Source organism: Sciurus vulgaris (assembly GCF_902686455.1).
Source record: "Sciurus vulgaris genome assembly, chromosome: 5".
Taxonomy (NCBI): domain Eukaryota; kingdom Metazoa; phylum Chordata; class Mammalia; order Rodentia; family Sciuridae; genus Sciurus; species Sciurus vulgaris.
The window spans coordinates 161974477-161987573 of record NC_136465.1 but is presented as its reverse complement, the minus strand read 5'-3'; the positions used below and the strand labels follow the sequence as shown (position 1 = coordinate 161987573).

Below are 13097 nucleotides of genomic sequence, written 5' to 3'. Positions count from 1 at the left end.
CTATTTAAATTCTATCCAGTACTTAGAATGCATTTAAACATCCATCGTTATTTGAATATTAATAGGTTAAATTTTACTAAATCATAATATAAAACACAGTAACTATGAAGATACATGTATAAATGGTTCTTCAGATGGCCATTTTGCCTTTGCTCCCCCTCATGAGAGGGTATCTTCTGAGTGACCTGTAAACTTGAAAGAAAACCTTTGCTTTGCCAGCCTCATTTAACTAGCAAGCTTTAAGAGAGCACAGGGACCTTTGTTCCTCCCCAGCCAAAATCAGTGATTATGGTTCTTCTTTTCTGGACAGTTGTTAAGGGTAAATAAGAAATTTTTGAAATAAAATTTTCTGATTTAAAAACTAAGGATCTTCATTAATAATAATATGACCTAATTTAGGAAGATCTGTAACATTTCTATAAGAAGTGTCTGGGGACTGAAATTAATCAACTTGTTATGTGCTTGTACAAATATGCCACAATGAAACCCACTACTCTGTATGATTATGTACCAATAAACTTTTTGAAAACAAGAAATATATTCATATTTAATTCATAATAAAGTTGGCTTCCACATTTCTACATGTGCTTATCTGGACTCAGATTTTATTTGGAAATGTAAAATTTGCATTTGGGGCAAGAAGAGTAGCTGTGAGGATATTTACTTGTTCTTTAAAAATATCTCAGACAACCTTATTATGTATGATAAATAAAATTTCTGTGTATTTCTAAGTTTTTGCATTTTGCATTTTAAGCAAACTCATCCTGTCTTCAAGATAACAACTAGAAGATCACCTTACTGATTCTGTCATTGGTCCTTCAGTAATCTCACTTGCCCTGAATCTGACATTGCCCATTGTGCAATGTTAAACATCAAAGCTGTGATATCAGAATTCTTCAAATTCATTGCTAACCACCTTGTAGGATCCCTGAGGCCAGAAAACACATTAGGGACTTTAAGAAAAGAAAGCAGAGGAACCTTAGCTGGGGTGGTTCCCAGAAACTTTGGGCAGCAGCTCTGAGAAATTGGGTTAAAGCATCAAAGCTCCTGAGGAGCCTCTTCTGTACCCTAAGTTCCAAACTGAATGTCACAGCTGGCTAGTGCATGGGAAGACAGAAGGGGAGAGGTTGCAGTAGCAATGGAGAAGTGATTGAGCTTTTCTCCATGGACCTAACTCAGCCTCCTCCTCCTGCCACATGGGATGAAGAGATCTAAGGATAAGATCCCTTTCAGTGACCCACCCTACTTTTTAAAGTGATGTAATCAAGGCCCTTAAATTTCACACATCAGGTTAGTTTCTTTATCCTTGGGAATGGTGTGAAGAGAGGGAGTTGACAGAAGTTTGATTGTGACTTTTTCCCTTAAACAGCTTAATCAAGTGAATGAGTGTGTTTATTCATCAAATTATATTCCTTTTCCAGTAAATTTGTGTTTATTTCTGTTGTATCCTTTTCTTACTGTTTTGATATTCTTAACGTGAATGATGAAATTCACATTTTCTAGATATTTTTGCAGACTTAATACACTGTTACAACTTTATTGCTTTGTGTTTGTACCGGTGTTGGGAAGATGTAAATGAAGTACCCGGAGGGTCCTTGAATTCCATTCGACCTGTATTCCTAAGGTGTCCAAATGGAATTGGATCATTTTCTCATTAAAATAACATTAATATGACTATACATTATGCTTAAAAAAATTCTGAAATCTTTATTTTTATTTGAAAAGGTATTTATTCCTATATTTAAGTAAGTATTTGTTGTATCACTTCAGCTGGTTTTAGTCATTTGAGCTATCAATGTTTTCTTTCTGTTGGCTACTTAAGAGTGGGAATATCATCTCTACTTTCTATACAGCAGAATTAGTAATGAATAAGCTTAGATGTGTACCTTGTTATAAATTCAACTTACTTTGCACATACTAACAAAAGCAAAATAAGAACTATTTTAAATAATGAGGCATCTAAAGGTCTTATTTTAGGTGGCATTTGGAAACACAATAAAAGGGGCATTTTTAGTGACTAAATTATTATCTTATGTTTTCCTTTAGGGTGTTCCAGTGATGGCCATAAGAAACAAAATGATATCAGAAGGACTAGATCCAGATCTTCTTGAGTAAGTAGCTCTAATATACTGCCAAGACACTGTATCTGTCAATTATAATAGAAATATTTTAAGCTATGTTTTCTTATACAGTGTTTTACAGTTGAGAAAACCATCTTCCTAGTATCTCTGCCATATTAAAAAGAAAGAAAATATCCTCTACTACTAAAACCAGCCTTTGCATATTTTAGAACCAATTTCAATAGACCAATCATGAATCTAGGTATTCAAAAGAGTCAGTGTTTGATGACAGAATTTTTGTTTTGTATCTTCTTTCCATGCTTCCTTTTTCTTTTGGGGACATAGGTGTGGGAGTTATTATCTACCAGCTCTTCATTTAAGACTTCAGTGTGTAGAAAATAAGTAGGATGAAAAGTTATCCTGGGTCTACATTAATGGTTATTATGAAACTAGGTACCAATTTGTATGAATTTTATAAAAGATTTTTTCAGAAATGCTAAAAAATCATGACTCAGAACTTTGATAATAATTCATTCCTTCCAAGAAAACCTGGCTATATAGTTTATCTTGAATAAAATATATCTTAATGAATTCTTCAGAACTATTCTGTTTTGTAAACATGTAGATACTTGTAAAGAGTCTTCCCAGTTTGGGGTTTTAGTTCAGCCCAGTGTTATCCAGGCATTTTTTAGTACTAGCAGTATACTTTGGAATTTTTCTTGGCACTTAGCCCATCAAGAAAAGGTGTGTAGTTTGAAGGTGAAACACCATAAAAGTCTTTTTCTCATATTTTATTTTTTCAAAATATGTAATTTAAGGATGTTTTAAGGTCTCCAAAAACAGATTTCTAACATATATCTACATTCAGTTTATTTCCAAGTAACAGATAGTTCAAGTACAGTGGCATACTTGGTAATTTGAACTAAAGCATCTCTGGGATATTTGACATTTGTCCTTGAAATTGTTTCTGTGTAAAAGCAGATGGATTGTGACATGTGTTTTCTTATGAATTAAACATTTGGCTTTAATCCATTTGGTATTTATAGGAATCTATAAATTAAAAATATATTTATCATTGATTGTGACCTTTTTTTGCTTTTGGAAATATAGAGCAAACCAGCTGTAATAACAGAGAGCTAAAATAGCTTTAAAATGATATGATATTTCTCTCTGGAGAAAATGTGTTAAATGGAAAACTGGTACCCTATAAGCATCAGCATAGGTGGGATAGCCAGTCCCCTTTACAGGCTACTGTTTTTTTTCATCCCCTGTCCAAGTTAAGCCACTTTGTGGCCCTTTTTAGTTCAGCTAGCTATTAGCATTAACAACTTGAAAATCACCCTGGATCTTGCCCTCTTTCCTACTTTTTATCAATCACTATGATTTTTCTCATTTTTAATATCTCTTACATCTGATCGCAACTCCCTACCCAGAGTTGTTTAGTTCAGACTCATCAGTTCTCACCTGAATTATAGCAGCCCTGATTTGTTTTCCTGTTCTCTTTCAAGCCATCCACTAAAGGCTGAGTGGATCTGTTCATACTTCAATCTTGCTGCAGATGGCCTGTAGCTCTTCACTGCCCTCTAAGCATTGCATATGAATGCTTTTGCCATCAAGTCCCATATTCTCTCTCTAGCTATGTCTCTTGCTACTCTTCCACCCATGCCTATCTCATGCAGCTGTAGCAGACTACTTTCAGTCATCTTCGTGTATCATTTTCCTATTCCTTTTTGGTATCTTTAAATGTTTTCTTTCTTCTCCATGGAATTCCCTTTTCCCAGCACACTGACCTGGCTAACTTCTTATCCTTCAAGAGTCCACTAGGTATCTCTACCTTAAGAAGTCCATAGGTGACTACCAAGGGGAGGATCCTAAGTACCCACAACTCACCCTTGTATTTCAGTGTGCAAGTTTGAGGGTATGTCATTGTCTATAAATGTTGAGAAACATCAGTTGTGAAGTGGTGCCAAGTTTTAGGGTAGAATTCCAGTAACAGTTAACATTGTCTTACAGAAAAGCAGCTTCTCAACCACAGCCTGGAGCCTGACTTGTGACCCATTACCTCAGAAGTACATGCCATTGGTCACTAGGGGCACTGGTTGGAGTGGGGGTGATTCACTGTAACCTATCACCACTACTGGCAAATCAGTTCCAGCTACATTTAGCTAGATATGATAAGTGGAATCAGCCCCCTTGTTAACAGAGGGATTTTGGTGCTTTTGGCATCATGTTTACATAAAAGTTAGGGAGCCTCACTTTGGGAGAGGTGATGAAAGAGAAGAAAATGTGCCATCCGAGAAGAGAGTACACTTTTATTTAGAATCTTAGGTACATAATAAGCCTCATTCAAGAACTTTCAGTAAAGATTGTTCTGTTTTCTTTTTTCTTTTAAAGTATAAACATACACTTTTTATTTTATTAGCTTTAGGTAGTAAGACAGACTCCTAACTGTTAGAAGAAATAACCTAGATCTGTCCATACTGATCAAAGAGGAAAACTGAGGTTGTTATTGAAATAGTGACCAGTAAATACATTGTTTTGAATTTGTATGTATAAAAATTTGGAAGCTAAAAATATACACTTTTAAGCTAAAAATTTACATACTATAAGAGGAAGAAAGCCTGGCAATTTTCCTAGAAAGATGATTATTATAGAATTTTAGAAATTCTATAAAACTGAAGAAAATACTGATAATTACTAAATAAGTATTGTTTGATACTTTTGATTGGTTGTTTAATTGTTTAAAAATCCAGTAAAGGGCTGGGGAGATAGCTCAGTTGGTAGAGTGCTTGCATTGCAAGCATAAGGCCCTGGGTTCAATTCCTAGCACCGCCAAAAAAAAAAAAAAAAATCCAATAAAATATTGTTATTGAAAATAACAATAGTTCTTACAAAGAATTAGTACTATTCAGCTTGTAAAAATTAGTTTCAGTGCTACTGAAATGAAAGATATGTGAAGAATACCTTTGTCACCATCATACTCTGAAGAGTTTAAGGGGAAAGAAAATGAAAATTTTTTAATTGGTCTTTATCCAAAGGTTAACCTGCTTCAGTCTTGCATTCAGAAATACAGAATAGATAAATGATGTTTTAAAAATTCTTTCAATCAATGCCCAGATTTTCTTACCAGGAAAAAACATTTCTCCCCTATCCTGTTCTGTGTCCCAGAACATTTGTATCCCAGAGCTAAAGTTAGTATTATGACTGTAGGATAAATAGACTAACCATGGATCTGCCCCATGAGCAAGTGATGAAATTCATGCTGTTTAAGGCCTAGGCTAAAGCAGATTTGGAGATGGTCTCTTGCTGGGGTTTACATTCTTTCCTGTCACTCTATAGCTATATAACCTGGAATTGATTACCTAACGTCTCTGCATTAGTTTCCTTATCAGCAAACTGGAAAATAGAAGCGTTCCCTCCCTCATAGAAATATGCACACTAAGATCAATAATGATGTAAGCACTTAGTACAAGTCTGGATAAGCAGTAAATGTTCAATAAATGTTAGCTGTGATTTGTGAATGGTTTAATGGAGAATTGTGTAGCAAGTTCTAAACAATGGCTTCACCAGGCTTTTGAATCACAACTGGTTTATAATCCTGTAGTTGCTTTGTTTTCAACAGACGTATTTCACATACATAGAGTATTGTCTTTTAAAATTATACTCTGTTTTCTCAAACTGAAAATCTGTATTTTCAACTTTTTAGTAAAGAATAGACTTCTGAAATTGAAATTCAACTGGTCACACACTTAATCTTGGTGGGAGGGTACAGTGCAGCATATTGATTTGGCTAAAGAAAGCATATAATTGAGTTCAAGTTGCTGTGCAGGCTTTGAACAGAACCAGCTCAGTTGGCATTTATCCTGGAGATATCTATTCAAAAGACGTTTATACTGTCTTCCCAGATGGTGGAATGACTACTTTTATGGTTGCCAAAAATAAAAGTAACTACCTCAGCTTACTTATCACTGAGACAGGAGGGAATTTATTGGAGTTAAACAAAAGGATATTGAAAAGCATGAATTTTTTTTAAGGCCTATCTGGCATATCTAGCAGATTTTCCTGCTCTCTAAGGGAATTCCTTATCTACCAATAGTCTTTGTCTATCTCCTGCTATAAAGCCACATAAAATTAAAGGTTGGATTAAAGGTTGAATTTGAATTGGTTGAGAATAGAATAGATCTCAATTCCACAACTGGACAATTTCAAAAATAGGGTTTTTACTGGTTTCACGTTTTTTTGTTTATGCTGAACTGGTTTCTCTGTTCAATGTAATTCCCAGCCCTCAACAACCTACTGGCATATCCTAGCCAGAAAACATAAGACAAATAAAAACAATGTCAAAAAATTATAATTTGTCTACTGTTGATCACAAGAGTGAGAGAGATAATAGAAATAGCAAAGAGAAGTTGTTGAAAAGCATTCGTGGTCTTTCAGTGACTAGCCGATAAAATAGGGGAGCTGCTGAGAAATAAAGGCTCCCAAGATCAAAACCCATCTTACTTGGAAGAGCTGGCTCTTTCTCCTTGATTTTTGGCATTTATTTGTCTCCCTAGATTCAGGAGCCTACTTACCAACACAAAGAACACTATACCTGTCCTGAAGCATTCAGAAATGAACAGTGTCTATAGTTTGAGTAAATGCAGTGCTGAAATAAGTCTTCTTAGCTATTAGGATTTCAAAGTCAAAATTGTTATATTTTTGGCAACCCTAGAGGTTTTTATATGGTAAATGCAATTTAAGTTTAGGAATCTTAGTGTTTTGCTCCTCCCTTAAGACCACCTAGTGCCATTGTGTAGAGCTCTGACACAGCACAGTGTCATGTGAAATTATAACTTTATGTATGACACAGAAAAACACATGCACAAGTGATTTGAATGAGAACTGCCACACTCTCTCCCTACCATCTCCTACTCAGCAATACCTTTCCTAACACTGTTTTTGGTACTTAATCTGCTTTAAATTCAACTCTTTTAAATGTAAAGAAAATGAAAACTATTTTTAACTGTTCATCTGCATAAATAAATGTTTTCCCAAAGACTATTTATGTGGTTTTGTGTCCTTAAAAGTAGCTATGTCTTTAAACACAAATACAAATGCTCCTTCAGTGAAAAATATTAAACCAACAATATGTGTGTTCTAGGACTCCCTTCATGTTCAGGATTTCAGAAACCAACTTAAACAAAAAGGGAAGTTATTGGCTCATAGCTAAAAAGTCTAGGTGTAGAACAGGATCTTGGGCCCCTACGTCATCAGGGCTGCCTGGCTGGCAGGCATTCTCCTCTCTCCCCCTAATCATTCCATCTCTACTTCCTTGGTATATTAAGCTGTGTTTCTCCTACCACGGATTAGCTTTGTCTCTGAAACCAGGAAGTAGAACCCCAAGCAAGGCTTTAGTATTTCTAGTTTTGTCACTTGAATGAAAACAGAGCCCCTTATCCATAACCCAGCTCATTTCTAAAGAAACATTGCAATTGGCTCTGCGTAAGTTATGTGTCCTCTTTTGAATCCCTTGCTCTCCAAAGAAAGATACTTGTGATTGGTCAGGCCTAGATCATGTGACTGAAGCAAGAAAGTAGGTAGGGAAAGGGTGAGGTCAGCAGGAATTATGGTTGATAGTCTTTCTTGATTCACGTAAGTAGGAGAAGGATGAGTGTCAAAATTAGTATTGCACAGTGTTGTACACTAAAATGCACAGATGTGTATATATTTAGTCCTTCCTTCCATCTCCTTTCCTTCATAAGTTTTGGCTCATTTTTAATTGAGGTCAACTTAGTAACTTAGTAACTTAGTCAACTTCTTTGAAAATATCTTATTTTAAAGATAATTTAGACTAAGTAATGGGTTTAAACTTAAGCTTCTTAAAATTTTGATTTATTAAAAATTATTGATAATTTGATGCTTCAAATTTTATAAATACATTTGTATAAATGTAGTCACCAAGGCAGTGTTTTTTATGTAATCACTAAAGACAGAGAATTTTTAAAAATATCCAGGATGCATCATGAAAGTACTTATGACTTTATATATTTTTCTGTGTATTGCTGGCACACTCTTCTCTAGTATTCATTTATTTATTTAAAATAGTAAGAGACTGTTATAAAGTTCTCATTTCTAGATTTCAGTAGTGAAATGTGTTTCCTTTGGATTTGGGTTAGAAGTGGTTGAACTTCAGGCTAGTAGTTTAAAGTAGTAATCTTTTCAACTGGTCTTAAAACTTCTCCACAAGTTATAAGTTAAGATGAAAGATACATAGTGCATAGAATCAAGTTAAAAGTACTGCTGATTATAATATAAAGAGCTAAATTTCTGTTCTCCCTGAAAATATGGATATGTAGGCTAAAACTAATGGCATTTTTCGTATAAGACTTTTTTTTTTTTTTTTTTTTTGCGGTACCAGGGTGTGTAAGACTTTTATAACTTACAAATGTTTTCCTGTATGACACCTCATTCAATTTTGTGGTTTCTTAAAGTTTTTCTCTTTTTAATACCCTAAGAGAACTAGTGTATACTTTTTGTTCTCCTAATGATTCCAAGTCAAAGTAGCACTATATTTATTTTTAAATGATTGAGAGCAAACAATAACAAATGTTGATGAGAATATGAAGACATTGGAATCCTTGTTCACTGTTCATGGGACTATAAAATAATGCTGCTGCTATTAATACTACTGAATGTACTTAACAATGAAGTACTGATGAGTCCTACAACATTTGTGAACTTTGAAGATATTATGCTTGGTGAAAGGAGCCACATACAAAGACCAAAAACAGTATAATGATTCCTCAAAAAATTAAAACTAGAATCACTGTATCATCTAGCAATTCTACTTCTGGTTAAAGATCAAAAGCAAGAACTCTGAAGATCAAAAGTAAGTTCTCATAGAAGTACCTGTAAACCCATGTTCGTAGCAGCATTATTCAAATTGCCAAAAGGTAGAAGCAGCTCAGAAGTCCATTGACAGATGAATGGATGAAAAGATTGGCATACACATAATGATGGAATTTTATTTAATCTTGAAGGAAATTCTGACCCATGTTAAAACAAGAATGAAACTTTAGGACACAATGCTAAATAAAATAAGCCAGTCACCACAAATTTTGTGTGTTTTCACTTTTATAAGATACCTATAACATTCAAATTCACAGAGATAAAAAGAATAATGGTTGTCAGGAGTCAAAGGGAAGTGGGAATATTGTTTGATGGGTACAGAGATTCAGTTTTGCAAAATGAGATGTCTGGAGATGATCGTGTTGGTGGCTATATCCAATCATCTGTACTTAACCCTGCTGTATATTATACTTAATACTACTGATTGTACATTTAAAATGGAATAAGTGTTATGGTATATGTATCTTATCACAGTAAAAATGGGAAAAAGAATGAAGATGGACAATGTAAGTGTAGGTAAGGATATGGAGAAATTGGAACCTTCATTCATTACTAGTATGATACAGACATTGTGGAAAACCACTTGGCAGTTTGCTGAAAGGTTAAAGAGTTATCCTGTGACCCCAAAATTCTACCCCTTTGTATATATTCAAGAGAAATGAAAATATATGTTCACATTAAAAACTTGTACTCAACTGTTTATAACAGCATTATTTGTTTTTTTTTTATTTTTTTACTTGTAGATGGATATAATACCTCCAATTTATTTATTATTTTATTTATGTGGTGCAGAGGATCAAACCCAGAGCCTCATGCATGCTAGGCAAGTGCTCAGCCACTGAGCTACAGCCCCAGCACCATACCAGCATTATTTGTAATAACAAAAAATAGATAATCCAGATGTCCTTCAACTGATGATAAGCAAAATGTAGTATATCTAAACAATAGAGTTCATCTACATTCTGTGACAGTAATTTGTTTGCATTTTTGTCATCCTTGCTAAAATATCACCTGCTTCAGGGCAGGAACTACTTGTTATTCATCAGTGCATAAAACAATTATGTGCTGATAAAGGCTATAATAAGGTGAACTTTGAAGATATTATGCTAGGTAAAAGAAACCATACACTAATGCTGAATATCATGTGATTTCATTTATATGAAATATCCAGAATAGGCAAGTTCATAGATATAGAAAAAAATATATTGTTGTTTGCCAGGATTGGAGGGTAAAGGGAAATGTAGAGGTGCTTGCTAGTACCTTTTTTTGAGGTAATTAGATAGTGGTAATGGTTGCACAATCTTGTGAATATACTAAACACCACGAGCTTGTATACCTTAAAATGGTGAGTTTTATGGTATGTGGATTATGTAGCTCATTTTTAAAATACATTAGAACTTAAGAATCCCAAGCTTAATTGTGCTATTTCAGTGAAAAACTTAAATTTCATATACCTTCTCCTCACCCTTCACCTATTGCTCCTGCCAAATTATCTTATGTGTTGTTATGCCTCAGTATACCCTACACACTAGCTACCATATGACTTACAGCTCCCTAGTGCACTATGCCACACCATTCCCATTTCATTGTTTACCCAGAATGCACTCATCCTCAATTTATCCCCAACTTTTCTGTTTCTGGCAAACTGTTCACACCTCAAAACTCTCTGCAAGTGTCTCCACCTCTTTGGAGTCTTCTTTCACCAACCCTAGCAGAATTGGTACTTTTTCTTTTCACACAAACTTAGTTCATCTACACTCTGTGACAGTAATTTGTTTGCATTTTTGTCTCCCTCGATAAAATATCACCTGCTTCAGGGCAGGAACTACTTGTTATTCGTCTTACCCCTGAAAGGACACAGTTCTTAGCAAAACACAGGTGCATGATGATGAGAATAATGTAATAATAATAACTTTTTTTAGTACTGTGTTCCAGGTATTATCTAGCATGCTTTACATTTATTAATTTAATCATCACCCCAATCCAATCAGTTATTTGGGCACAGAATGCTTAAATAGCTTCCCCAAAGTTGCTCAACAAGTTAAGTAGCAAGACTGGGATTTAAACACAGCCAGTCTGACCCCAGGGTGTTCTTAACTCATGCAGTACAGTGTCAAATCTATCTGTAAATGATTACACAAATAATAAATTTTAAATTTTTAAAATTTACTCCCTTGTACTTTTACCTTTAAGTAGCATCTCTTTTTGGAGAGTTATGTACATTATTTTATTCATTTGAGTTGTCATAGACACTAATATAATCTTGATATGGTTTTGAAGTAATTCCCTCTAGTATTTTTTCCTCTGTAACATAGAGGAAATGTAAGAAATCAACTACATAGTGAAGATTGATTTACTTGGAAAAGTGTGCCCAGCACTCATGCCCACTGCTTATAAAGTTGTTTGTTACTTCTGTGAAGACTGATGGAGATGATGGTCCCATGTTAGTATTTTAGCAGATGGAGCATCAGTCAAAACCTGGAAAGGCTGTACCAGCTTTAAAAGTTTTACTGTATTGGGTACATGTGGCTACTTTACAGGTATAACGTAAAATTTTTCAGCAGAACAGATGAATTTACATTTGAAACTAGGGAGCAATGCCATTTCTTTCTGTTGATTAGCATGCCAAACATATTAAGATATGTAAGCCATAATTTTTGATAACTAAAAGTTAACTGGTAGACAGTACATGTTCTTATTTTACTACTAATAATTTCTATTTGTGGGTGTCCTAAATCTTTAGTAAGAATCAAGGAGCCTGAGGCAGAAATAAGTCTGGTAGTTTTAATTACTAAGACATAGCATTATATTATTCTTCCTTTTCCTCTTAATTTTCCCAAAAGATTACTACTCTTGCTTAATTTACTTTCTTGATATGAAAAGAGTGATAGCGCTACTGTATTGATTAAATGATTCCTTGGTACAAACACTAGGGAGGCCTATCTAAATGACCGTTTTAATAACAACTTTAAAATTTCATTTTGGTTTATTATAGTACACCCCTGCAAAGTTAGTTTAACTATTCTGTCTGCCCAGGGAATCTATGAAATGGTATTTTTTTTTATCCACTATCACTTTTTATGTTCATTCTCTAGAGTTTTAAAACTTGTAAGTGAAAACATCCAACAAACATTAAGAACTTCATTTGACCAGGCACTCTTCTTCCCTACAAAATTTCTATACTGCCTATGTTTCTTCATGGCCTTTCTTGAACTTTTTTCTGTTTCTGTATTTCTCCCTGCAACTTTCCTGAACATGAAGGCTTGCCTTTCCTCTCCATTTCTAGCTTTCCTTTCTCTGTGCCTCATGTACACTTGAGGCGGCAGGGATTTAGCATTGGTCATGCCAGCTTCGACAGATCACATCTCTGTCTATAGTTGGGTCTCCATGGTAATGAGAAGCAGAAAGTGCTGAAGTAGCACACTATGTAAGGGCTGGCAAGAGAAAATAGAGCCGTGTCCTCTACAGGAATAGCACTTAATCCCCATGGTGCGCAAAAGCCAGAGAGAATCATGCTGTTATGGTGCAGGAGGCTCCCTCATTTAAGGACACAGACTTGGCAGATTTATTAGCCTCAGTACTCTAAGATGAACCTAATTTACAGTTTGTAAGTGCTTCTCTTCAGTTGGAAAAAAAAAAAAAAAAAAAAACCTTTAAAAATTGTTTTTCTTCTTCTCTTTCAGAAGGCCAGATGCTCCAGTGCCTGATGGTGAAAGTGAAAAGACTGTAGAAGAAAGTTCAGATAGTGAATCTTCTTTCAGTGACTGAGCTGTATTTTGATAAGAATTGCATATACATGTGTAAGGGTACGTGTACATTCTATGAGTTTGACTCTGTCATAGAATCCATCAAATAGCCACCAAGCTTCCTCATTTAAAAAAAAATAAAGCATTTATAACCTGCCAGGATGTCTTGTTACCAAAATAAGTATTCTGAAATCAAAAATAGAATAACCTAAATTGCAACTAGTGTTATAAATATGAAGATGAACTCTTCCAGGAATTCAACGAGCATTATAAAATGAAGGTAATTTGAGTTTAGTGACAAAAATAGACTCATTGAAAAAAATAAGTGAATTTGACAAGAATGGTGAATATTTTAGCATGGAAAGTTATATACATTTTTATCCTAAAAATTGTTAAAGAA

The 13097-nt window shown here is 34.5% G+C and overlaps 1 protein-coding gene across 2 annotated transcripts in view; it reads left to right on the top strand.

Annotated features, from left to right (window-relative positions):
* WASHC3 (WASH complex subunit 3) overlaps positions 1-12839 on the top strand; it is a 56057-nt gene extending 43218 nt beyond the window's left edge. For both annotated transcript variants that reach the window (XM_079140149.1, XM_079140148.1), the window contains exons 6-7: positions 2047-2111; positions 12635-12839. In XM_079140149.1, the coding sequence (XP_078996275.1) occupies positions 2047-2111; positions 12635-12719 (150 nt within the window). In that variant the 3' untranslated portion in view covers positions 12720-12839. The remainder of the gene's footprint in view (positions 1-2046; positions 2112-12634) is intronic.
* Positions 12840-13097: the final 258 nt, after the last annotated feature.